Source organism: Oncorhynchus keta, chromosome 37, assembly GCF_023373465.1.
Source record: "Oncorhynchus keta strain PuntledgeMale-10-30-2019 chromosome 37, Oket_V2, whole genome shotgun sequence".
Lineage (NCBI taxonomy): Eukaryota > Metazoa > Chordata > Actinopteri > Salmoniformes > Salmonidae > Oncorhynchus > Oncorhynchus keta.
Window position 1 is genome coordinate 1,099,570 of NC_068457.1, and position 25,203 is coordinate 1,124,772.

Genomic DNA, 25,203 nt, shown 5'->3' on the forward strand with positions numbered 1-25,203 from the left:
CCGGTTGAATATGGCCTGTGTCAGTAAATGTCGGTAAAAAAACACAATTAAATTGTTACCAGAGGCACAGTTACAGTCACCAACACTCTAGATAACATGAAAACAGCTCTGCTAGGGCAAGTAAAATGGTCAGAATTTGGGTGGGGGTTAAAGCTTAAAATTATTCTTAAGGCATTGCACACGATCAGTGTGACTTGACACAACGGGCCAAACAAGCTGTACATACAAAACGGAAACGACACAGGACGTCTTATTTAATGAAAGTGTTTGCAGTCTGCTGTGAAGCATTCATCCATGTATACTGGTAAGAGTCCAGCTACAGATTCAGATATTATACGTTTCTAATTTTGTCAGAAAGTTGTTTTCACTGCAAGTTAAAGCTTACTGTTAGCTAGCTAGCTAGCTGGTGTAAAATGGCTGGCTCGCGAGCTAACATTACGTTTATGACCTGTGTGTAGTAATGTTGAGACGCAGGGTCTCAAGCTTCATGATGAGCTTGGAGGGTACTATTGTGTTGAATGCTGAGAAATGAACAGCATTCCTACATAGGTATTCCTCTTGTCCAGATGGGATAAGGCAGTGTGCAGTGTGATGGCGATTGCATCATCTGTGGACTTATTGGTACGGTATACAAACTGAAGTGGGTCTAAGGTGGCAGGTAAGATGGAGGTGATATGATCCTTGACTAGTCTCTCAAAGCACTTCATGATGACAGAAGTGAGTGCTACAGGGCGATAGTCATTTAGTTCAGTTCAGTTATCTTTGCCTTCTCTGGTACAGTAACACTGGTGGCCATCTTGTACCATGTGGGGACAGCAGACTGGGATAGGGAGTGATTGAATATGTCCGTAAACACACCATCCAGCTGGTCTGCGCATGCTCTGAGGAAGCAGTTAGGGATGCCGTCTGGGCCAGCAGCCTTGCAAGGGTTAACACGTTTAAATGTCTTACTCACGTCAGCCACAGAGAAAGAGAGAGGGGAACCGCAGTCCTTGGTAGCGAGCCGCGTCGGTATATTGTATTATCACTGTATTATCCTCAAAGCGGGCAAAGGTGTTTAGTGTGTCTGGGAGCAAGACGTCAGTGTCCGTGACGTGGCTGGTTTTCTTTTTGTAGTCCATAATTGCCTGTAGACCCTGCCACATACGTCTCGTGTCTGGGCAGTTGAATTGCGACTCCATTTTGTCCCTATACCAGCATTTTGCTAGATTGATTGCCTTGCGGGGGGAATAAATACACTGTTTATATTCGGCCATATTCCCCAACCTTTTTCCATGGTTGAATACGGTGGTTCGCACATTCAATATTGCGTAAATGCCACCGTCTATCAACAGTTTCTGGTTGGGGTAGGTTTTAATAGTCACAATGGGTACATCCTCTCCAATGCACTTCCTAATAAACTCACTCACCGAGTCAGCGTATAAATCGATTGTTATTGTCTGAGGCTTTCTAGTCATGGGTACATCCTGTTTGAGTTTCTGCCTATAGGACTGTATGGGCAAGATGGAGTCATGGTCGGATTTGCCGAAGGGAGGGCGGGGCCTTGTATGCATCGCAGAAGTTAGAGTAGCAGAGGTCCAGTGTCTTCCTCGAGCAGGAGGTACAGTCAATGTGCTGGTAGAATTTAGGAAGCCTTGTTCTCAAAATAGCTTTGTTAAAATTCCCAGCCACAATAAATGCAGCCTCAGGATATATGGTTTCCAGTTTACATAGAGTCCAGTGAAGTTATTCCAGGCTAACATCGAGGTGTCTGCTTGGGGAGTGGGGAGGGGGTATACACGGCTGTGACTATAATCGAAGAAAACATTTTGGGGAGATAATGCGGTCGGCATTTGATTGTAAGGAATTCTAGGTCTTTGGTTTGGATAGGTTTTAATCGTCACAGCGGGAGGGATATACTTGCAGATGAACTCAGTCACCGTGTCAGTGCATACGTCAACGTTATTCTCAGAGGCAACCCGTAACATATCCCATTCCGCGTTATCAAAACAAGCATAGATTCCGATTCGTCAGACCAGCGTTGACCAGTCCTTACCATGGGTTTCTGCCTATAGGAGCAGGATGGAGGCGTGATCTGATTTGCCGTAGGGAGGGCCTTGAAGCCATTCCGGAAGGGAGAGTAGCAATGGTCATAAGATTTTGATGCACGAGTGGAGCAGGAAATGTGTTGATAACTCTTCGGTAACGTTTTCCTAAGATTTGTTTTATTAAAGTCCCCAGCTACAATAAAGGAACTCAAGTCTTTTTGTTCACCCGACTAAGAATACCTCACAATCAAATGCCAACCACATTACATCTTTAGAGAATTCTCTTCGGACATCGTCAGGATGGGGCCTTCGAAGGGCCTTCCTGTACGTAACCGCAACCACGCCATGAGCAGATAATCATGAAACATACCTCCCCCTTTCTTTTTTCCAAAGGATTCTTTATTCCTGTCTGCGCAATATACTGAGAACCCAGTTGGCTGAATGGACGGGGACATTATATCCGGAGAGAGAGACATGATTCCATGAAACAGAGGTACAGTCGTGGCCAAAAGTTGAGAACGACACAAATATGAATTTTCAAAGTCTGCTGCCTCAGTTTGTATGATGGCAATTTGCATACACTCCAGAATGTTATGAAGACTGATCAGATGAATTGCAAAGTCCCTTTTTGCCATGCAAATTAACTGAATCCCCCAAAATTCCACTGCATTAGAGCCCTGCCACAAAAGGACCATCTGACATGTCAGTGATTCTCTCGTTAACACAGGTGTGAGTGTTGACGAGGACAAAGCTGTAGATCACTCTGTCATGCTGATTGATTTCGAATAACAGACTGGAAACTTCAAAAGGAGGGTGGTGCTTGGAATCATTGTTCTTCCTCTGTTAAACATGGTTACCTGCAAGGAAACACGTGCCGTCATCATTGCTTTGCACAAAAAAGGGCTTCACAGGCAAGGATATTGCTGCCAGTAAGATTGCACCTAAATCCACCATTTATCAGATCATCAAGAACTTCAAGGAGAGCGGTTCAACTGTTGTGAAGATGGCTTCAGGGTGCCCAAGAAAGTCCAGCAAGCGCCAGGACAGTCTCCTAAAGTTGATTCAGCTGCGGGATCGGGGCACCACCACCTACAGCGCTTGCTCAGGAATGGCAGCAGGCAGGTGTGAGTGCGTCTCCACGCACAGTGAGGCAAAGACTTTTTGAGGAAGGCCTGGTGTCAAGAAGGGCAGCAAAGAAGCCACTTCTCTCCAGGAAAAACATCAGGGACAGACTGATATTCTGCAAAAGGTACAGGGATTGGACTGCTGAGGACTGGGGTAAAGTCATTTTCTCTGATGAATCCCTTTCCGATTGTTTGGGGCATCCGGAAAAAAGCTTGTCCGGAGAAGACAAGGTGAGCGCTACCAAAAGTCCTGTGTCATGCCAACAGTAAAGCATCCTGAGACCATTCATGTGTGGGGTTGCTTCTCAGCCAAGGGAGTGAGCTTACTCACATTTTTTCTTAAGAACACAGCCATGAATAAAGAATGGTTCCAAGAGCAACTTCTCCCAACCATCCAGGAACAGTTTGGTGATGATAAATGCCTTTTCCAGCATGATGGAGCACCTTTCCATAAGACAAAAGTGATAACTAAGTGGCTCGGGGAACAAAACATTGATATTTTTGGTCCATGGCCAGGAGAACTTTTCAATTTTCAAGAGGCGGGTGGACAAACAAAAACCAACAAATTCTGACAGACTCCAAGCATTGATTATGCAAGAATGGGCTGCCATCAGTCAGAATGTGGGCCAGAAGTGAATTGACAGCATGCCAGGGCGGATTGCAGAAGTCTTGAAAATGAAGGGTCAACACTGCAAATATTGACTCTTTGCATTAACTTCATGTAATTGTCTATAAAAGCCTTTGACACTTATGAAATGCTTGTAATTATACTTCAGTATTCCATAGTAACATCTGACAAAAATATCTAAAGACACTGAGGCAGCAGACTTTGTGAAAATTAATATTTGCGTCATTCTCAAAACTTTTGGCCACGACTGTATGTCTCTCGAAGGAGATTCTCACCGTGAGCTTGTCTAGTTTCTTGTCTAGTTTCCTGAACATTAGCGAGCAATATACTGGTAAGCGTTGGATGGGATGCACGCCTCCTGAATCAGTCTTGGAGCAGTCTCTGGGATAAGTGGAATTGCCTTGGGGGGTTCGAACAAAGGGTCCAATTCAGGAAAGTCGTATTTCTTGTAGATTTCTGGGGAGTTACAGCCGCTCTCATCTCCAAAAGTTCTTTCTTGCTGTAAGTAATAGTGCAAAGGACGTTCTGAGCTAATAATGTGAGAAATAACATGCAAAAAAACTAAACACTGCAAAGTTGCTTAGGAGCCATGAACAGGGCGACCATGTCTATCAGTGCCATTTTGTTAGGTTTGGCCCTCTCAAGTCTTGTAGATCAATGCACTGCTCTCTTTTCATTTATAAGGCCATCTTGTGCAAACTTCTGCCATACCTTACTCCATTGTTAAATTACAGATATACGAGTCACCAGTCCCTATCACAGGGATGGCGAATGCTGGAGATCCCTTCGATTCCACTGAAGGTAGATCTGCATTCAGTTTTTTTGCACCTTACGTGTGGAATGATCTCCAAATGCCTTTAGGGCATTTCAGACAGGGCATTTCATAGATAAGGAATTTCAGACAGTGCATTTCAGACACAGCCCAACATTAAAGATCCTTCAAAGTCAACTCTGATTTATCTTGTTTTAACAAATTTCTTTTTCGAATTTCAAGATATTAGTGACCATTGACCAGTGTGTCAGAGAGCCTTGTGTCATCACAAAGAGGAACTTTAAAAACTTCAGTGAACATTATCTTTCTTTTATGACCCGGATTGTATTTCAGCTATCCCTGAACCAGATTTAGCATTCAGCCTTTTTGCAGATGTTTTCTATGCTATTGTGGATAATTAGGTAGATTGAATGCATGGTACTCTCCGGAATTATCAGAAGTCATTCATAAAAGAGATGATGCTTGGGTCAAAGCCAGGAACACAGGATTAGGTCTGGAGTTGCAAGCGTTTAAGGAATTGAGAAATCATTGTGTAAGAAATCAGAAAGGCTAAATCTGATTATGTAACCGCTCTTTCGGATTGTAATGGGAACCCGGCAAAATTCTGGAAAACTGTCAAATCCCTAATGGGTTCTACTTCCTCCTCTCTGCCACAAGACAAAAAAATGCTATCATTGATGTATTTAATCACCAATTTATTTCAGCGAGCTCTCTCTTTGAAATAACTCCTAAGTCTATTCACAATGATACTGGGCAGGATTTTGATAGGGGAAGCTTGCTGAATGATAAGATACATTTTTTCAAAAAGCTTTTCTTTTAGGCTATTTACAGAATAAAAAAAGTCCTGGATGCTTTGCTAGCAATAGACAACAAAGAAATCCACAGAAATCCAATTGGATCCATGTTTTGCTGAAGTGTGCAGCGCCCATTCATTGTGGGCTCAATAACCCAGATTTATCAGCTCGTGCTGCAACTTCATAAGGGCAGGGAGAGTAGTGATCTTAATTCCAGAACCATTTCAAGGCTTCCTTGTCTAGCTAAGATTCCTGAATCCTTGGTAAATGAACAACTTTTCTCTTTTCTATCTGAGAAATGTATTTTCAATGTAGAACAATCATGGTTTAGGTATTAGGCATAGCATTATTACAGCAATCACTTTAGTTGCTAATGATCTTGTCATTGCTTTTGATACTGCTTAACATTTGATTAAATAAGTTGTCCTCAATAGGCCTGAGCTCCGACACATGTTCATGGTTTCATGATTATCTTCATGGCAGAACTCAGGACATCGTGATTGATGAGGTTAAGTCAGAATTTCTTGAAGCACATAAAGGTGTTCCGCAGGGTTCGATACTAGAAACGGTTCTTTTCACTATTTATATCAATGTTATTGGTCAATCTGTAAAAATAAATATATCATCTAAATGTGGCTGATACTATTATGCATGCAATTGCCCCATCTGCTGACCTGGCTGTGACAAGACTACAGTCCGATTTTGCAGTTGTGCAGGAAGTCCTCACTGATTTAAAACTCGTACTTAATACGGGCAAAATACATGTTGTTTTCAAGTTCTAGTAAGATTGTCTCAATTGCCTTCTCTTTACTCATCGGATGGTTAAATAATCGAACAAGTTGCTGCATACAAATACCTTGGTATTTATTGTTTTTAAAAAAAACACACGACTGAGCTTGTTAATAAACTAAGATTTAACGTGGGCCTTCTTTTTTTTTATAGAAACAGATCTGGTCTCTCTCTAGTCAGCAGGAAGCAGATTGTGCAGTCAACCTTTCTCCCTGTTCTTGATTATGGTGATATTATTTATCAAAGTGCAGCTGCCTCTACTCTTAAACCCTTGGCTGCACTTTTTCATAGCGCCCTTCGTTTTATCACAAGAGACAGTTTTATTACCTTTTTTACCAAAAAGGTTGGTGGCTACAGAGTGACACGGAACCCAAATCAGTCGTGCGCTATCGTGCATAAATGTATTGTGTCCCCCCACACCAAACGTGATCATGACACACAGGTTAAAATATCAAAACAAACTCTGAACCAATTACACTAATTTGGGGACAGGTTGAAAAACATACATTTATGGCAATTTAGCTAGCTAGCTTGCACTTGCTAGCTAATTTGTCCTATTTAGATAGCTTGCTGTTGCTGGCTAATTTGTCCTGGGATATAAACATTGAGTTGTTATTTTACCTGAAATGGACAAGGTCCTCTACTCCACCAATTAATCCACAAATAAAAACGGTCAACCGAATCGCTTCTAGTCATCTCTCCTCCTTCCAGGCCTTTTCTTCTCTGGACTTTATATTGCGATTGGCAACTTTCATAAATTAGGTTCATTACCGCCACTGACCTCGTTCGTCTTTCAGTCACCCACGTGGGTATAACCAATGAGGAGATTGGAGTGGTGGGACTTGCAGCGCGAAATGCGACACAAATAGAGCTGACTTCTATTTTAGCTCTTGGCAACGCAGATGCTCGTGGGCGTGCGCGAACAGTGTGGGTACAATAATTGAATAATATAGATGTATTTATGTATTTTGTATTTTGATGTGTATTGTGTTAGACGGGGCTCATCTAAAAGAGACCTTAAAATGTTAAATAAGAACCTTTAGGCTTTTTAAAAAGAAGATCAATTAAGAGAAGATTAATCACTTAGTCCCATTGACATCAATGCATGACATTGACTACAGTCAAAGTGAATTATGCCTCACACAGAACAGCATGGATGGAACATGGATAGACATTGAACAGAGAAGGCATTTCTGATCTCAGGAGCAGACCACTAGGGTGCAGGCCTGGTCTTTAGCAAGGGACTACTCATAACACTCACTGTTATGTATGTTGGCCTTGGCTCGGAGAAGCAGTTTAAGACACTCTGTTCTGTTGTGCAGACAACAGTAATGCAACGCACTGTTTCCCCTGGCAGTCTGGACATCAAGATTGTTGCTGTAACAAAATCAAAACACAACACGGTTATACTCATATAATATACTGGGATATAAACCTTTGACATGTTAGACTGACTAAGAATAACACAGGAGCCACTGTCTGACAAATCCATGATGAATAACAACTATCTACTCGGCATGTTTGGCTAACATCCTTGACATGGTCCCATAACTTAGAAGACATGCAGTAAATCTAATCTGGTGTCCTGTGTGAACTTAAGTTTTTCTCTCTCGCTCGCCCTGAGCCAATGCCTACCTGGCTCCCTGACCTGATGACTCTTGTTCTGCCTGCGGCTAGGGAACCCTGACCTGTTCACCGGATGTGATACCTGGTCCCAAACCTGCTGTTTTTGACCCACTCACTCCCTCTCCCTCTCCATCTCACCTGTTGTCTCGACCTCTAAATGCTCAGCTATGCTCAGACCTCTAAATGCCAACTGACTTTTACTCCTTGCAACCAATATAATGTTATATACTGTATATGGGGATACAAACAACCCATCTCTGCAGATTTAGCTGCGAAGAGACAATCATTAGATCACTTGTTTTGGTACTGCTCATATTTTTTATTTATTTTTATTTTTATTTCACCTTTATATAACCAGGTAGGCAAGTTGAGAACAAGTTCTCATTTACAATTGCGACCTGGCCAAGATAAAGCAAAGCAGTTCGACAGATACAACGACACAGAGTTACACATGGAGTAAAACAAACATACAGTCAATAATACAGTATAAACAAGTCTATATACAATGTGAGCAAATTAGGTGAGAAGGGAGGTAAAGGCAAAAAAGGCCATGGTGGCAAGTAAATACAATATAGCAAGTAAAACACTGGAATGGTAGTTTTGCAATGGAAGAATGTGCAAAGTAGAAATAAAAATAATGGGGTGCAAAGGAGCAAAATAAATAAATAAATTAAATACAGTTGGGAAAGAGGTAGTTGTTTGGGCTAAATTATAGGTGGGCTATGTACAGGTGCAGTAATCTGTAAGATGCTCTGACAGTTGGTGCTTAAAGGTAGTGAGGGAGATAAGTGTTTCCAGTTTCAGAGATTTTTGTAGTTCGTTCCAGTCATTGGCAGCAGAGAACTGGAAGGAGAGGCGGCCAAAGAAAGAATTGGTTTTGGGGGTGACTAGAGAGATATACCTGCTGGAGCGTGTGCTACAGGTGGGAGATGCTATGGTGACCAGCGAGCTGAGATAAGGGGGGACTTTACCTAGCAGGGTCTTGTAGATGACATGGAGCCAGTGGGTTTGGCGACGAGTATGAAGCGAGGGCCAGCCAACGAGAGCGTACAGGTCGCAATGGTGGGTAGTATATGGGGCTTTGGTGACAAAACGGATTGCACTGTGATAGACTGCATCTAATTGGTTGAGTAGGGTATTGGAGGCTATTTTGTAAATGACATCGCCAAAGTCGAGGATTGGTAGGATGGTCAGTTTTACAAGGGTATGTATGGCAGCATGAGTGAAGGATGCTTTGTTGCGAAATAGGAAGCCAATTCTAGATTTAACTTTGGATTGGAGATGTTTGATATGGGTCTGGAAGGAGAGTTTACAGTCTAACCAGACACCTAAGTATTTGTAGTTGTCCACGTATTCTAAGTCAGAGCCGTCCAGAGTAGTGATGTTGGACAGGCGGGTAGGTGCAGGTAGCGATCGGTTGAAGAGCATGCATTTAGTTTTACTTGTATTTAAGAGCAATTGGAGGCCACGGAAGGAGAGTTGTATGGCATTGAAGCTTGCCTGGAGGGTTGTTAACACAGTGTCCAAAGAAGGGCCAGAAGTATACAGAATGGTGTCGTCTGCGTAGAGGTGGATCAGGGACTCACCAGCAGCAAGAGCGACCTCATTGATGTATACAGAGAAGAGTGTCGGTCGAAGAATTGAACCCTGTGGCACCCCCATAGAGACTGCCAGAGGTCCGGACAGCAGACCCTCCGATTTGACACACTGAACAGAGAAGTAGTTGGTGAACCAGGCGAGGCAATCATTTGAGAAACCAAGGCTGTCGAGTCTGCCGATGAGGATGTGGTGGTTGACAGAGTCGAAAGCCTTGGCCAGATCAATGAATACGGCTGCACAGTAATGTTTCTTATGGATGGCGGTTAAGATATCGTTTAGGACCTTGAGCGTGGCTGAGGTGCACCCATGACCAGCTCTGAAACCAGATTGCATAGCAGAGAAGGTATGGTGAGATTCAAAATGGTCGGTAATCTGTTTGTTGACTTGGCTTTCGAAGACCTTAGAAAGGCATGGTAGGATAGATATAGGTCTGAAGCAGTTTGGGTCAAGAGTGTCCCCCCCTTTGAAGAGGGGGATGACCGCAGCTGCTTTCCAATCTTTGGGAATCTCAGATGACACGAAAGAGAGGTTGAACAGGCTAGTAATAGGGGTGGCAACAATTTCGGCAGATAATTTTAGAAAGAAAGGGTCCAGATTGTCTAGCCCGGCTGATTTGTAGGGGTCCAGATTTTCCAGCTCTTTCAGAACATCAGCTGAATGGATTTGGGAGAAGGAGAAATGGGGAAGGCTTGGGCGAGTTGCTGTTGGGGGTGCAGTGCTGTTGACTGGGGTAGGAGTAGCCAGGTGGAAAGCATGGCCAGCCGTAGAAAAATGCTTATTGAAATTCTCAATTATGGTGGATTTATCAGTGGTGACAGTGTTTCCTATCTTCAGTGCAGTGGGCAGCTGGGAGGAGGTGTTCTTATTCTCCATGGACTTTACAGTGTCCCAGAACTTTTGAGTTAGTGTTGCAGGAAGCAAATTTCTGCTTGAAAAAGCTAGCCTTCGCTTTTCTAACTGCCTGTGTATAACGGTTTCTAGCTTCCCTGAACAGCTGCATATCACAGGGGCTGTTCGATGCTAATGCAGAACGCCATAGGATGTTTTTGTGTTGGTTAAGGGCAGTCAGGTCTGGGGAGAACCAAGGGCTATATCTGTTCCTGGTTCTAAATTTCTTGAATGGGGCATGTTTATTTAAGATGGTTAGGAAGGCATTTAAAAAAAATATCCAGGCATCCTCTACTGACGGGATGAGATCAATCTCCTTCCAGGATACCCCGGCCAGGTCGATTAGAAAGGCCTGCTCGCTGAAGTGTTTCAGGGAGCGTTTTACAGTGATGAATGGAGGTCGTTTGACCGCTGACCCATTACGGATGCAGGCAATGAGGCAGTGATCGCTGAGATCTTGGTTGAAGACAGCAGAGGTGTATTTAGAGGGGAAGTTGGTTAGGATGATATCTATGAGGGTGCCCGCGTTTAAGGCTTTGGGGGGGTACCTGGTAGGTTCATTGATAATTTGAGTGAGATTGAGGGCATCAAGTTTAGATTGTAGGATGGCTGGGGTGTTAAGCATGTTCCAGTTTAGGTCGCCTAGCAGCACGAGCTCTGAAGATAGATGGGGGGCAATCAGTTCACATATGGTGTCCAGAGCACAGCTGGGGGCAGAGGGTGGTCTATAGCAGGCGGCAACGGTGAGAGACTTGTTTTTAGAGAGGATTTTTAAAAGTAGAAGTTCAAATTGTTTGGGTACAGACCTGGATAGTAAGGACAGAACTCTGCAGGCTATCTTTGCAGTAGATTGCAACACCGCCCCCTTTGGCAGTTCTATCTTGTTTGAAAATGTTGTAATTTGGAATTAAAATTTCAGAATTTTTGGTGGTCTTCCTAAACCAGGATTCAGACACAGCTAGAACATCCGGGTTGGCAGAGTGTGCTAAAGCAGTGAATAGAACAAACTTAGGGAGGAGGCTTCTAATGTTAACATGCATGAAACCAAGGCTATTACGGTTACAGAAGTCATCAAAAGAGAGCGCCTGGGGAATAGGAGTGGAGCTAGGCACTGCAGGGCCTGGATTCACCTCTACATCGCCAGAGGAACATAGGAGGAGAAGAATAAGGGTACGGCTAAAAGCAATAAGAATTGGTCGTCTAGAACGTCTGGAACAGAGAGTAAAAGGAGGTTTCTGGGGGCGATGAAATAGCATCAAGGTATAATGTACAGACAAAGGTATGGTAGGATGTGAATACAGTGGAGGTAAACCTAGGTATTGAGTGATGAAGAGAGAGATATAGTCTCTAGAAACATAATTGAAACCAGGAGATGTCATTGCATGTGTGGGTGGTGGAACTAATAAATTGGATAAGGTATAGTGAGCAGGACTAGAGGCGCTACATTGAAATAAGCCAATAAACACTAACCAGAACAGCAATGGACAAGACATATTGACATTAAGGAGAGGCATCCTTAGTCGAGTGATCAAAAGAGTCCAGTGAGTGGAGTGGTTGGTTTGGGGGTCACGGCGATTTAGACAGCTAGCCAGGACATCGGTAGCAAGCTAGCATAGGATGGAGGTCTGTTGTTAGCCACCTCTTGCGTTCCGTCAGTAGATTAGTGGGGTTCCGTGTGGTAGAGGGGATTAGTCCAAATCACACAACAAAAAATAAAATAAAAACAATAGATATAGTTAGAGGCCCAAGAAGAAACATAATAATAATAAAAATAAATAAATTGTCCGATTGTCTATTCTGAGAGCAGCCGGTAAGACAGCTAACGGTTAGCAGGCCGCAGATGGGCGTTCAGGTAACGTCGCGACGGAGGAGCCAGCCGGATCTCCTTCGGGTAGATAACGTCGGCAGTCCAGTTGTGAAGGCCCGGTGGGGCTCCGCGTAGGCGGTAAAACGGGTCCGGATAGGTGACTGCAGCCCAGGAGTGATTGACGGAGCTCAGGAGTGATTGTCTGAGCTGGCTAGCTCCGGGAGTAATTGATGTTTGCTCCGGAATCGACGAGAGCAGATAGACATACGGATAGCAGCTAGCTAGCTGTGAGATCCGGGAATGAATGTCCAGAGGACATGGAAATCCAAGGACATGGAGAGAAAAATTGGTCCGGTATGTTCGAGCTGCGCCGTACAAAAACTGGCGATAGATTTGAGCTAAAGGATAGCTGATGACCACAAACCGTGGTTAGCTGAATACTAACGATTTGCCAGTAAAGAAGCTAACTAGCTTCTGAACTAGCTTCTGATTCGTTTCTGGCGAGCTTCTGGCTAGCTTCTTGGATGATTGCAGATTTGAGGTAAATAATACTTATTTATAAATATAAATTGGTGAGGCGGGTTGCAGGAGAGTGTTTTGAAGATGAGTTGATGGAAAATAAAAATAGAATGTATGTGAAAAAAAAGTTGTAAATATATATATATATATATACATACATATACAGGACACGACAAGACGAGGACAAAAGACGTCTGAACTGCTAGGCCATCTCGGGTAAGTTATGTTATATGTTGCTCTACTCATCTCATAGGTATATACTGTATTTTATACCATCTTTTGCATCTATCCTATGCTGCTCGGTCATTGCTCATCCATTTATTTAAGAGTGTATATATTCTTATTCCATTCCTTTACTTAGATTTGTGTGTATTAGGTAGTTGTTGTGGAATTGTTAGATTAAATGTTAGATATTGCTGCACTGTTGGAACTAGAAACACAAGCATTTAGCTACACACGCAATAACGTCTGCTAACCATGTATGTGACCAATACATTCTTATTTGATTTGAGATGCCGGGAGCTGACGCTGGTCGTAGTTCACATGGGGTCAAAACTACATCGGAAGGGCAATCTTGGAACATCTGAAAATGTATTTCAAAGAACTGACTTGAGCAATTAAAGACTCCAAAAACCAGCCAGTCATTTCAAGTCCAGTACCATCGTTGGGCCGAGGGTGTGAAAGATTCAGCAGGCTACTGGCATTACACATTTGGCTAACTGTACTGTAGCTCTGATGGAATCACTTTTATGATGGAAACAGAAGGTACTCTACAGCAGGAACTCTACCAGAGGTACACGCACAAGTTGTTCTGCTTCCACAAGCATATCCAAAGCTGGCATCAGTAATTCTACATTTGTTGTTAGCCCAGCTAGCATGGACACTGACAGTTGTGAATCTGATGCAGCCAAAGTGCTACTGCCCCCTTACACCGGAAAGCACCGAACAACAGACAGGGACATTGGAACATCGAAGAGGCGATAATATGATGAGAAATACATTGATTTGGGGTTCACTTATATTGGGAGTAGTGCCTTTCCTCAGCCACAGTTATATGTGCAAAAGTACTATCTCACAACTTGATTAAACCTTCACTCTTGCACAGACATTTAGAAACAAAACATGCCAATTTGAAAAATAAGCCACAGGAGTTTTTTCAGCAAGAATTAAGACGACTTTCAAGTAGTAAGATATGTATAAAAGCAACAGATGCCATTAATAAGAAGGGGCAAGAAGCGTCTTATATGGTGAGCTACCGAATTGCTAGGATAGGCAAACCCAATACTATTATGGAGGACTTAATTATTCCTGTTACCGCGGTTATGGCTGGGACAATGCTAGGGGAAAAGGCCAAAAAAACAACACAGACAATGCTTTCATCAAACAACACTGTTTCACGAGGCATCAGTGACATGGCAGGAGATGTTTTGAAACAATTACTGCTTCGCATACAAGCCAGTGAATTCTATGCGTTACAGCTGGATGAGTCAGACGTGGTGGGCCTGGCACATTTATGGGGGGTCAATTGAGGAAGACTTCCTCTTCTGGAAACCAGGACAACAGGAGAGGATCGCAATTCAACGGCTCAGACACAAGAGGTATGTGGCAGGTTCTACAGTCAATCACGGATTATAAAAAGAAAACCAGCCCAGTCACGGACCAGGATGTCTTGCTCCCAAGCAGACTAAATAACTTTTTTTGCCCGCTTTGAGGACAATACAGTGCCACTGACACGGCCCGTAATCAAAACATGTGGACACTCCTTCACTGCAGCCGAGGTGAGTAAAACATTTAAACGTGTTAACCCTCGCAAGGCTGCAGGCCCAGACGGCATCCCCAGCCGCGCCCTCAGAGCATGCGCAGACCAGCTGGCCGGTGTGTTTACGGACATATTCAATCAATCCCTATCCCAGTCTGCTGTTCCCACATGCTTCAAGAGGGCCACCATTGTTCCTGTTCCCAAGAAAGCTAAGGTAACTGAGCTAAACGACTACCGCCCTGTAGCACTCACTTCCGTCATCATGAAGTGCTTTGAGAGACTAGTCAAGGACCATATCACCTCCACCCTACCTGACACCCTAGACCCACTCCAATTTGCTTACCGCCCAAATAGGTCCACAGACGGTGCAATCTCAACCACACTGCCCTAACCCATCTGGACAAGAGGAATACCTATGTGAGAATGCTGTTCATCGACTACAGCTCAGCATTTAACACCATAGTACCCTCCAAACTCGTCATCAAGCTCGAGATCCTGGGTCTCGACCCCGCCCTGTGCAACTGGGTACTGGACTTCCTGACGGGCCGCCCCCAGGTGGTGAGGGTAGGCAACAACATCTCCACCCCGCTGATCCTCAACACTGGGGCCCCACAAAGGTGCGTTCTGAGCCCTCTCCTGTACTCCCTTTTCACCCACGACTGCGTGGCCACGCAACGCCTCCGACTCAATCATCAAGTTTGCGGACGACACAACAGTGGTAGGCTTGATTACCAATAACGACGAGACGGCCTACAGGGAGGAGGTGAGGGCCCTCGGGGTGTGGTGTCAGGAAAATAACCTCACACTCAACGTCAACAAAACTAAGGAGATGATTGTGGACTTCAGGAAACAGCAGAGGGAACACCCCCTATCCACATCGATGGAACAGTAGTGGAGAGGGTAGTAAGTTTTAAGTTCCTCGGCGTACACATCACAGACAAACTGAATTGGTCCACCCACACAGACAGCAACGTGAAGAAGGCGCAGCAGCGCCTCTTCAACCTCAGGAGGCTGAATAAATTCGGCTTGTCACCAAAAGCACTCACAAACTTCTACAGATGCACAATCGAGAGCATCCTGTCGGTCTGTATCACCGCCTGGTACGGCAACTGCTCCGCCCACAACCGTAAGGCTCTCCAGAGGGTAGCTAGGTCTGCACAACGCATCACCGGGGGCAAACTACCTGCCCTCCAGGACACCTACACCACCCGATGCCACAGGAAGGCCATAAAGATCATCAAGAACAACAACCACCCGAGCCACTGCCTGTTCACACCGCTATCATCCAGAAGGCGAGGTCAGTACAGGTGCATCAAAGCTGGGACCGAGAGACTGAAAAACAGCTTCTATCTCAAGGCCATCAGACTGTTAAACAGCCACCACTAACATTGAGTGGCTGCTGCCAACACACTGACTCAACTCCAGCCACTTTAATAATGGGAATTGATGTAAAATGTCACTAGCCACTTTAAACAATGCTACTTAATATAATGTTTACATACCCTACATTATTTATCTCATATGTATACGTATATACTGTACTCGATACCATCTACTGCATCTTGCCTATGCCGCTCTGTACCATCACTCATTCATATATCTTTATGTACATATTCTTTATCCCTTTACACTTGTGTGTATAAGGTAGTAGTTTTGGAATTGTTAGTTAGATTACTCGTTGCTTATTACTGCATTGTCGGAACTAGAAGCACAAGCATTTCGCTACACTCGCATTAACATCTGCTAACCATGTGTATGTCACAAATACTATTTGATTTAATTTTGATTTTTTTTTTTATTAAGTACTGGACATCTTTGTGACATCAAATGGACTTTGGTGGTCAAGATGTGTTGGTTTCTGTACTGATGGCGCAAAAGCCATGACAGGGAGAAATAGTGGAGTGGTAACGCGCGTGCAAGCAGTTGCTCCCTACGACACTTGGGTACACTGCAGAATCCACCGAGAGGCTCTTGCTGGGAATGCCTGACAGCTTGAAAGACGTTTTGGACACTACAGTGAAAATGGTTAACTTTGTTAAAGCAAGGCCCCTAAACTCTCGTGTATTTTCTGTATTTTACAATGATATGGGCAGCGACCATGTAACGCTTTTACAACATACAGAAAGAAGTGCGCTAGTTATCAAGGGGCAAAGTATTGACACATTTTGGGGGGAATTGAGAGACGAGCTTAAAGTTGTCTTTACTGACCATAATTTTCACATGTCTGACCACTTGCATGATGATGAGTTTCTTACACGACTGGCCTATCTGGTTGATGTTTTTTCTCACCTGAATGATCTGATTCTATGATTACAGGGACTCTCCGCAACTATATTTATTCAATGTGCGGGACAAAATTTAGGCTATGATTAAGAAGTTAGAGCTCTACTCTGTCTGCATTAACAAGGAAGCACACAGGTCTTTCCATCATTGTATGATTTTGTGTCTGAAAATGAACTCAATCTTACGGACAATGTCAAATGTGATATAGCGAAGCACCCGTGTGAGTTGGGTGTGCAATTACGCAGGTACTTTCGAGAAAATGGATGACACAAACAACTGTATTCATTATCCCTTTCATGCCCTGCCTCTAGTCCACCTACCGATATCTGAACAAGAGAGCCAATACAACCCAACATTGCAGAGTAATGAGCATCCTTTCAAGCACACCCTTCTCATTAACCTGTGGTGAGATATTCACAATTTTCGATGAACAAATAAGGTTTTATATGTAAGATGGTTAAATAAAAGAGCAAAATTATTGATATTGTTATTATTATATTATTTGTGCCCTGGTCCTATAAGAGCTCTCTCATTCTTATGTTCAATAAATGTATCATATTGTGTGTGTGTGGCAGGCTTTACAATCATGGCAAAACACAACATTTATGAGTGCGCTGACCCTGGTGGTAGAGGGGGTATGCATGCAGCTGGAGGTTGAATTTTTGAAGGGGTACGGGACTATAAAAAGTTTGGGAACCACTGCTCTACAGGAATGACGGAGTCCATCCTAATCATCTTGGCTCCTGGACTCTGTCCACGCATTTCAAGGCAGCGTTGAAACCATGACTTATCAATGGCCAGCTCAGTTAATCCCTACCATTGTGACAATGAGTCGTCATAATGCTGCATCAAATGTAAATGATCCTAGGGGCTTTGCCATATAATGCAAGTAACTTCATTTATTTATGTCCCTCTAATTGCCCTGAATACCTATGTTAATCCTACAGCTATTGTATGCAGTAAATCATGAGCGTATGAACCAGAGGTATACGGGTTGCACTGAGGCGGTGTGCCCTAGTAGGAAGACCACTGTGTGCAGCTCACCCTGCACTATCAGCTCCAATATAAGTAACATGAGCATGTCTACTTCTGATAAGCTTCCCAGTAAAAGCCTTAAAAAAAATATCAAGCAACCCAGAAAAGTGCAACAGAAATAGCTCATATTAACATATGCAGCCTGATAAACAAGGTCCATGAAGTCCACAACTTACTTGTAAACAGGTGACGTTCATATTCTGACTATTTCTGAAACTCACTTAGATAATACCTTTGATGATACAGTGGTAGCAATACATGGTTATAACATCTACCGAAAAGACGGAAATGCCAACGGGGGCGATGTTGCGGTCTATATTCACAACCACATTCCTGTAAAGCATGTGAAATATTGTTGAAGTAATATGACTACAGGTTCATCTGCCTCACCTTAAGCTCATTATTGTGGGAAGCTGCTATAGACCACCACGTGCTAACAGTCAGTATATGAATAATGTGTGTGAAATGCATGTGTAGTCAGCGGAGAATAACATTTTCTGGGTGATTTAAATATTGACTGGCTCTCATCAAGCTGTCCACTCAAGAAAAAACTTCAAACAATAACCAGCGGCTGCAACATGGTTCAGGTTGTCAGTCAACCTACCCAGGGTAGTTACAAACAGGAATGAAATCATTAACATGTATTGATCACATCTTTACTAATGCTGCAGAAATCTCCTTTAAAGCAGTATCCAAATCCATAGGATGGTGATCACAATATAATAGCCATATCTAGGAAAACCAAAGTTCCAAATCCTGGGCCTAATATAGTGTATAAGAGGTCATACAATAAGTTTTGTAGCGATTCACATGTTGATGATGTAAAGAATATTTGCTGGTCTGTGGTGTGTAATGAAGAGCAACCAGATACTGCACTTGACACTTTTATGAAATTGATTATTCCACTTGGCAACAAACGTTGACACTACACATCCAAGTATATCTGACAAAATTATGAAAGACAAGAATTATACTTTTGAATTCCGTAAAAACCGTGTGGAAGAGGTAAAAAAAAATGATGGTTGTCTATCAACAATGACCAGCCACCGGGGTCTGACAATCTGGATGGAAAATTACTGAGGATAATAGCAGACAATATTGCCACATTTTTAATGTAAGCCTACTAGAAAGTGTGCGCCCTCAGGCCTGGAGGAAAGCTAAAGTCATTTGGCTATCCAAGAATAGTAAAGCCACCTTTACTGGCTCAAATAGCCAACCAATTAGATACACTGCTATTACACAGTTAACAAATTGACAACAGACTTTCAGCAAACTTATAGGGAAGGACACTCAACAAGCACAGCACTTACACAAATGACTAATGGTCGGCTGAGAGAAATTGATGATAAAATGATTGTTGGAGCTGTCTTGTTAGACTTCAGTGCAGCTTTTTGACATTATCGATTCATAGTCCGCTGCTGGGAAAACATGCGTTATGGCTTTACACCCCCTGCTATAATGTGGATAAAGAGTGGCAGCTATCAAGATACCTGCCCAGCGTTATCCAATGAGTTTGCTGGGCGGGCCCAACAGTTCAGTGGAAAGAGAGTGTAAGAGAGAGAGAGAGAGCAATGACGTGGTGCACTTATCAGCACATATGTGATGCAATTTTCGGGGGCCACCTTTGGCTCGTGGGTGCTACTTTCAGAACTACTGTTTACAAAGTATACAAAAGTACCAGAGAATCTCTTTAAAGCCACAACAAACATCATGCAAGAGTTCAGAGCACAGTTCAGAAATTAACAAAGGGCAAGGGCCACATTGGTTGGGATTGTCCCTTTGAGCTATAGGAATATAGGGACATTACTAATGGCATTCTTCAGTTTATTTTTTCATGCATTACAGCTTTCTTGACTGTCCCTTGAAATAAAAAATCTCTATTAATGCTGCATGAAATGACTTACCAGTTGTGAACAAGAAAGTCCACAATGTGAAGCGAGGTCCTATCAGCCAGCAGGACAGCCAGGTGGAGTGCAGTTTCCCCTTTCTCCTACAAACATGGGAGGGTTGAGTTATGGTTATGTTAAGAGTCTGGCGCCCTGTCCAGAACCAATCCCTATCCCCTCGACACAGAGGGAAGAATAGGCGTAAGCAATATGGCTAACATTCCACCGAGCCTATCAGAGGACAGGGTGTAGGTATCACCATATATGTAAACCTATCGAATACTTTCAGAACTCTACAGGTGTCTAGGGTTTAGGGGTTGTTTCTGGACAGGGCCTGGGTCTACATGCACAGGGGTATGGAGTAAGGTTTTGTCTAGGGTGATGGTTAGTCATTGTGTAAGTATACTTACAGTATGCACCTACACAGGGCTGGCTAAAGGCTGTATGAGGTCAGTGTTATGTACTAAGTTTATGAGGTTAGAGTTTGGATTAGTCATTGGGTGTACCTGCACCGGGTTGGCCAGAGGTTGGCTGAGGTCCAGTCTCACGGCATAGAGCTGGAGCAGGCTGAAGATGTCTCGGCTGCACACTGCCTCTTGTAAATTCCTTCTCAAAGTGGAAAAGGAACTGCTGCTGTGCTGGGCAAACTGACACTCCATGTACTTACACAGGATGAAGTCCTTACGCACCATCCTAATGATACAGAGAGGACGCACTCATTACACGATACAGATGGGTATTGCAATTGGGAAATCAGAGCCATATTTCAATGAGAAGTAAATTGGAGGCTACTATGATCAACATCTAAGACAAACAGTAAATCTGTTTTTATATTTTATTTATCTAGGCAAGTCAGTTAAGAACAAATTCTTATTTACAATCACGGCCTACCCCGGCCAAACCCTAAGGACGCTGGGCCAATTGTGCGCCGCCCTATGGGATTGCTAATCACGGCCGGTTGTGATACAGCCTGGAATCGAACCAGGGTCTCTAGTGACGCCTCTGGCACTGAGATGCAGTGCCTTAGACCGCTGTGCCACTCGGGAGCCCCTGTTGAAACTACAATTTCTTAAAAGCACTAAAGAATGACATTTTCAGTTCATGGGTACATTCACTAATGCAAACATGAACTGAACATCAGTGTGTGACTCATAATTTTGCCAAAAATGTTAAGACTAGCAGGGTCGGGGGGGGGTGGGAGCGGATTGTGCTTAATGGAAATGGATTGTGCTTATGGCGCATGTCCACATATAACATGGTCCTTCTGTAGCTCAGTTGGTAGAGCATGGCGCTTGTAACGCCAGGGTAGTGGGTTCGATTCCCGGGACCACCCATACGTAGAATGTATGCACACATGACTGTAAGTCGCTTTGGATAAAAGCGTCTGCTAAATGGCATATATATATAACACGGTTGTAGTTATGCTTTTCTTACACACCGTAACCACTAGACAGGACCTTACTAATAAGGGGTTCACAGACATGTCAACCATTTTTGTGTGATCACAACACACTGTTCCATCTTAATTATTTTCTCATAGTTTGAAATAGTAAATATCAAAATACAATTAGAATATATTTTCGGCAGTGAGCTTTTCAACACAGCACACTATTAAATCTCAATGCATGCTCCAAAACGTAATGTATTTATAAAAATGTAATGTATAAAATGCTCCACGAGTTATCTTTTAAAGGAGTTCGGAGGAATACGATTAGGCTTAACTTTGATATAGCCATCTCTAAATTCCCATAGCAAGCTGAGCAGTTCTAGGGAATCATACAGCTGTAGGTGATTGGCTGCAGTTTGAGGACTGGGGAGTAATTCCAGCCCTGCTCATCACTCACATGTCACTTTCTGCCGTGGGTTTCAGTGAGGGACTCATGACATTGGCTTCCACTATCTCATTGAAGCCTGAATTTCCCATGTTCTTTGCCAGCTTAAAAAGAGAAGGGGGGAATTATGAAAAACCATTCACAATAAAGTTGAGAGGAGCTTGACCAACTACTAAAACTGATTTCACATCAAACAATGAAGCATATAGGACACTGACCCAGTTGGTGAATCACTGAGTTGTTGAATAGATTTTTTTAAAATCACTAACTTATTTGTCCTCAAATCATGCAACTAATGCCATGTCTGCTGCATATTTAATTGAGTTTAAATCCCTATTGTTACATTCTACCTCATCACAAATTGAGGAGAGTAATGAACACCGTTGGGGAACTATTCTAACCGTTTATTCTGAGAGTACTTTTCATATTCACCATTTACCTATTCTTACCCTCCATGTGGTATTCTTAACATTCATAGTTGTTTTGTCCAACTAAAGATTCAGAGGCACTCACCATTAGCTCGGAGGTACCCAGCTTGTCCAGGGAAAGAGACTTGATCCGGGAGTAGTGCACGCCCATCTCTCTGTGTATCCCAGAGCACTCGATACATGTCAGGATGCCCAGGTTTGTGGAGATCCAGGTTGGGTCTAAAGAGAGACATAGTGGACATAGTTTATAGTAGGCCGGCACTATAAGATTTGTCATTTGCAAAACTATGCCTTGTGGAAGACAGTTGCATGCAAGCACTTGTGAGAAACCATTTTTAGTGTTTCTAAAAGGTGTATTTTTCTGGTCATGGTGCAAAGGCCCATGAAGCAACATTTAGAAACACCAACATTTTCAATCCAAACAGTCAGTTCTTAAGCAGGGTCAACAGAGCTAGGTGCACATTGCACCATGCACATTTACCAATCTTATTAAACTTGTGTTTGACCAGATACAATGCTATTTTACTGTACACAACTTGACAAAAGAATTCCATCATGCTGGAACAGGACAAACCAGTGTGTGTTGCATGAGGACACTCAACAAGCACAGCAGTTAAACAAATGACTGATGATTGGCTGAGAGAAATTGATGATAGAATGATTTGGGTGATGTCTTGTTAGACTTCAGTGCAGATTTTGACATTATTGATCATAGCCTGCTGTTGGAAAAACTTGTGTTATGGATTTACACCCCCTGCTATAATGTGAATGGAAACCTATCAAATATAATCCAGTTAGAATCAGGAAATCCCCAGGGTAACTGTTTAGGCCCATTGTTTTTTTCAATTATTACTAACAAAATGCCACTAACTTTGAGCCAAGCCAGAGTTTCTATGTATGAGGATGACTCAACACTATACACGTCAGCTACTACAGGGACTGAAATGACCAACACTCAACAAAGAGCTGCAGTTAGTTTCAGAGTGGGTGGCAAGGAATAAGTTAGACCTAAATATTTCTAAAACTAAAAGCATTGTATTTAGAACAAAACACTCACTAAACCCTAAACCTCAACTAAATCTTGTAATAAATAATGTGGAAATTGAGCAAGTTGAGATGACTAAACTGCTATGGTCAAAACATATTGATGCAGTAGTAGCTAAGACAGGGAGAAGTCTTTCTATAATAATAAAGCGAAGCTCTGCCTTATAAACAACACTATCAACAAGGCAGGTCCTACAGGCCCAAGTTTTGTTGCACCTTGACTACTGTTCAGTCGTGTAGTTAGGTGCCACAAAAAAGGACTTAGGAAAATTGCAATTGGCTCAGAAAAGGGCAGCACGGCTGGCTCTTGGATGTCAACAGAGAGGTAATATTAATAATATGCATGTCAATCTCTCTTGGCTGAAAGTGGAAAGTGAAAGTCTGATTTAAAGAAAACACCTTATGGAACAGTGGGGACTGTGAAGCAACACAAACATTAGCACAGACACATGAATACACACACACACACGATAACATACACACTATACATACACATGGATTTAGTACTGTAGATATGTGGTAGTGGTGGAGTAGGGGCCTGAGGGCACACAATGTGTTGTGAAATGTTTTAAAATTGTATAAAGTGCCTTAATTTTGCTGCTTTGGCAGCAGCTAATGGGGATCCATAACAAATAGAAATACACTGCGCCCTAACTGCAGGGAACCAAATTCCTCTGACAAATCTAATCTTCCTCTGACAGCACACCAGAGCTGGGGTCAATTGCAATTCAATTCAGGAAGTAAACTTCTGTTTGAGAAATTGTAATTTCAGTTTACTTTCCCAATTGACTGATTTGAAATAGAATTGACCCCTAACCGGCTGAAGCACACTGTAGGCATGGTCTGACCTGGCGCCCCACAGTCACAGCACATGTTGTTGCCGGGCATGCGGCGGATATCCTCGGTAATGGCTCTGGTCAGGTCCTCAACACTGTTGTCTTCACTGGACTTCCGCTCATCCAGAGCCACGTTAAGGGCTTTCTGCTTACTGTTGGTCAGCACTGAGATCCACCTGCACGATAAAAAGAAAAGGGAAAGTAAAAAAGGTCTATTCCATAGTCTCAGTCGGTATTAGATAGAATGTCATGGCCCGCCTGCCTGTGAGGAAAACAACCTGTGGTTACCTAGGCCCACAGCAAAAAAAAACTTTTACAAACACAATTGCCTTGTCATCTGCTTGTTTTGGTCCATTACAAAACTACAATCAAGAAAAGTACATGTCTAAAGATTAATTTTCAACACTGCCTGCTCCCGAGCATTCTCACTACTTCAAAAAACGTAATATTGTAGTGCTTCCCTCATGCACCTTTTCATGATGGTGCTAGCAGCCACGTGAGTGAGTGAGTGCTCGCTAGCTAGCTACCAACTGGAACATTAAGATAGCCATACCAACAACACAAACAAACGGCCTACACAGCTACAAGTAGTGAGTGGAGTAACAAACAGACTACACTAAACAAGTTGAATGTCTTTACCGGAGATTAAATGTTTTCAACACAGATATAGTAGCAACGTGTAGCCTAACAGTAAATAAATGCTGCTTTCAATAACACTCAGATGCTGTTTCATGGCTGGAAAAGGTGAACACTATAGAGCAGGGATGGGCAAACAGCATGCTGCTGCACCCCTTTTGAAGGCCCTCAGGTCAATCCCCCCCTCCCAAAAAAAGAAACTCAGTCGGGGTCTCAACTTGAGCAGACCCACGAGCAACTGGGCCTCCTGAGTGGTGCAGTGGTCTAAGGCACTGCATCCCAGTGCTAGCTGTGCCACTAGAGATTTTGTGTTAGAGTCCAGGCTCTGTTGCAGCCGGCAACGACCGGGAGACCCATGGGGCGGCGCACAATTGGCCCAGCGTCGTCCGGGTTAGGGGAGGGTTTGTCGGCAGGGATGTCCTTGTCCCATCGCCCACTAGCGACTCCTGTGGCGGGCCAGGCGCAGTGCACACTGACACCGTCGCCAGGTGTACGGTGTTTCCTCCAACATATTGTGTAAAGAAGCAGTGAGGCTTGGTTGGGATGTGTTTCGGAGGACGCAGGGCTCTCAACCTTTGCCTCTCCCGAGTTCATACGGGAGCTGCAGCGATGAGACAAGGCTGTAACTATCAATTGGATACCACGAAATTGGGGAGAGAAAAAAAAAACGGGTAAAAATGATCATTCTTTTTTAAAAGACCAGCGAGCGGCCCTTTACGATGAGTTAAGATTTTTTTGTGGCCCCCACCCCCAACGAAGTTGCCTGTCCCCGCTATAGAAAAGGTTACTCACGCAACACACACTGGCTCATCATCAGCAAGAAAGTGATATGTGCGATTATCTAGAACACAAGAGAAAATACGTTAAATCAGAAAGTCTGCATCCAAAGAA

The 25,203-nt window shown here is 43.3% G+C and overlaps 1 protein-coding gene across 1 annotated transcript in view; it reads right to left on the reverse strand.

The window, feature by feature from the left end:
* The window catches only part of unm_sa1614 (un-named sa1614), a 114,368-nt gene that overhangs the window by 53,649 nt on the left and 35,516 nt on the right, over positions 1-25,203 (reverse strand). The window contains exons 13-19 of the mRNA XM_035754802.2: positions 25,105-25,153; positions 23,689-23,852; positions 21,882-22,015; positions 21,381-21,472; positions 20,043-20,229; positions 19,555-19,640; positions 7,396-7,511 (exon numbers count right to left, since the gene is read on the reverse strand). Of these exons, the coding sequence (XP_035610695.1) occupies positions 7,396-7,511; positions 19,555-19,640; positions 20,043-20,229; positions 21,381-21,472; positions 21,882-22,015; positions 23,689-23,852; positions 25,105-25,153 (828 nt within the window). The remainder of the gene's footprint in view (positions 1-7,395; positions 7,512-19,554; positions 19,641-20,042; positions 20,230-21,380; positions 21,473-21,881; positions 22,016-23,688; positions 23,853-25,104; positions 25,154-25,203) is intronic.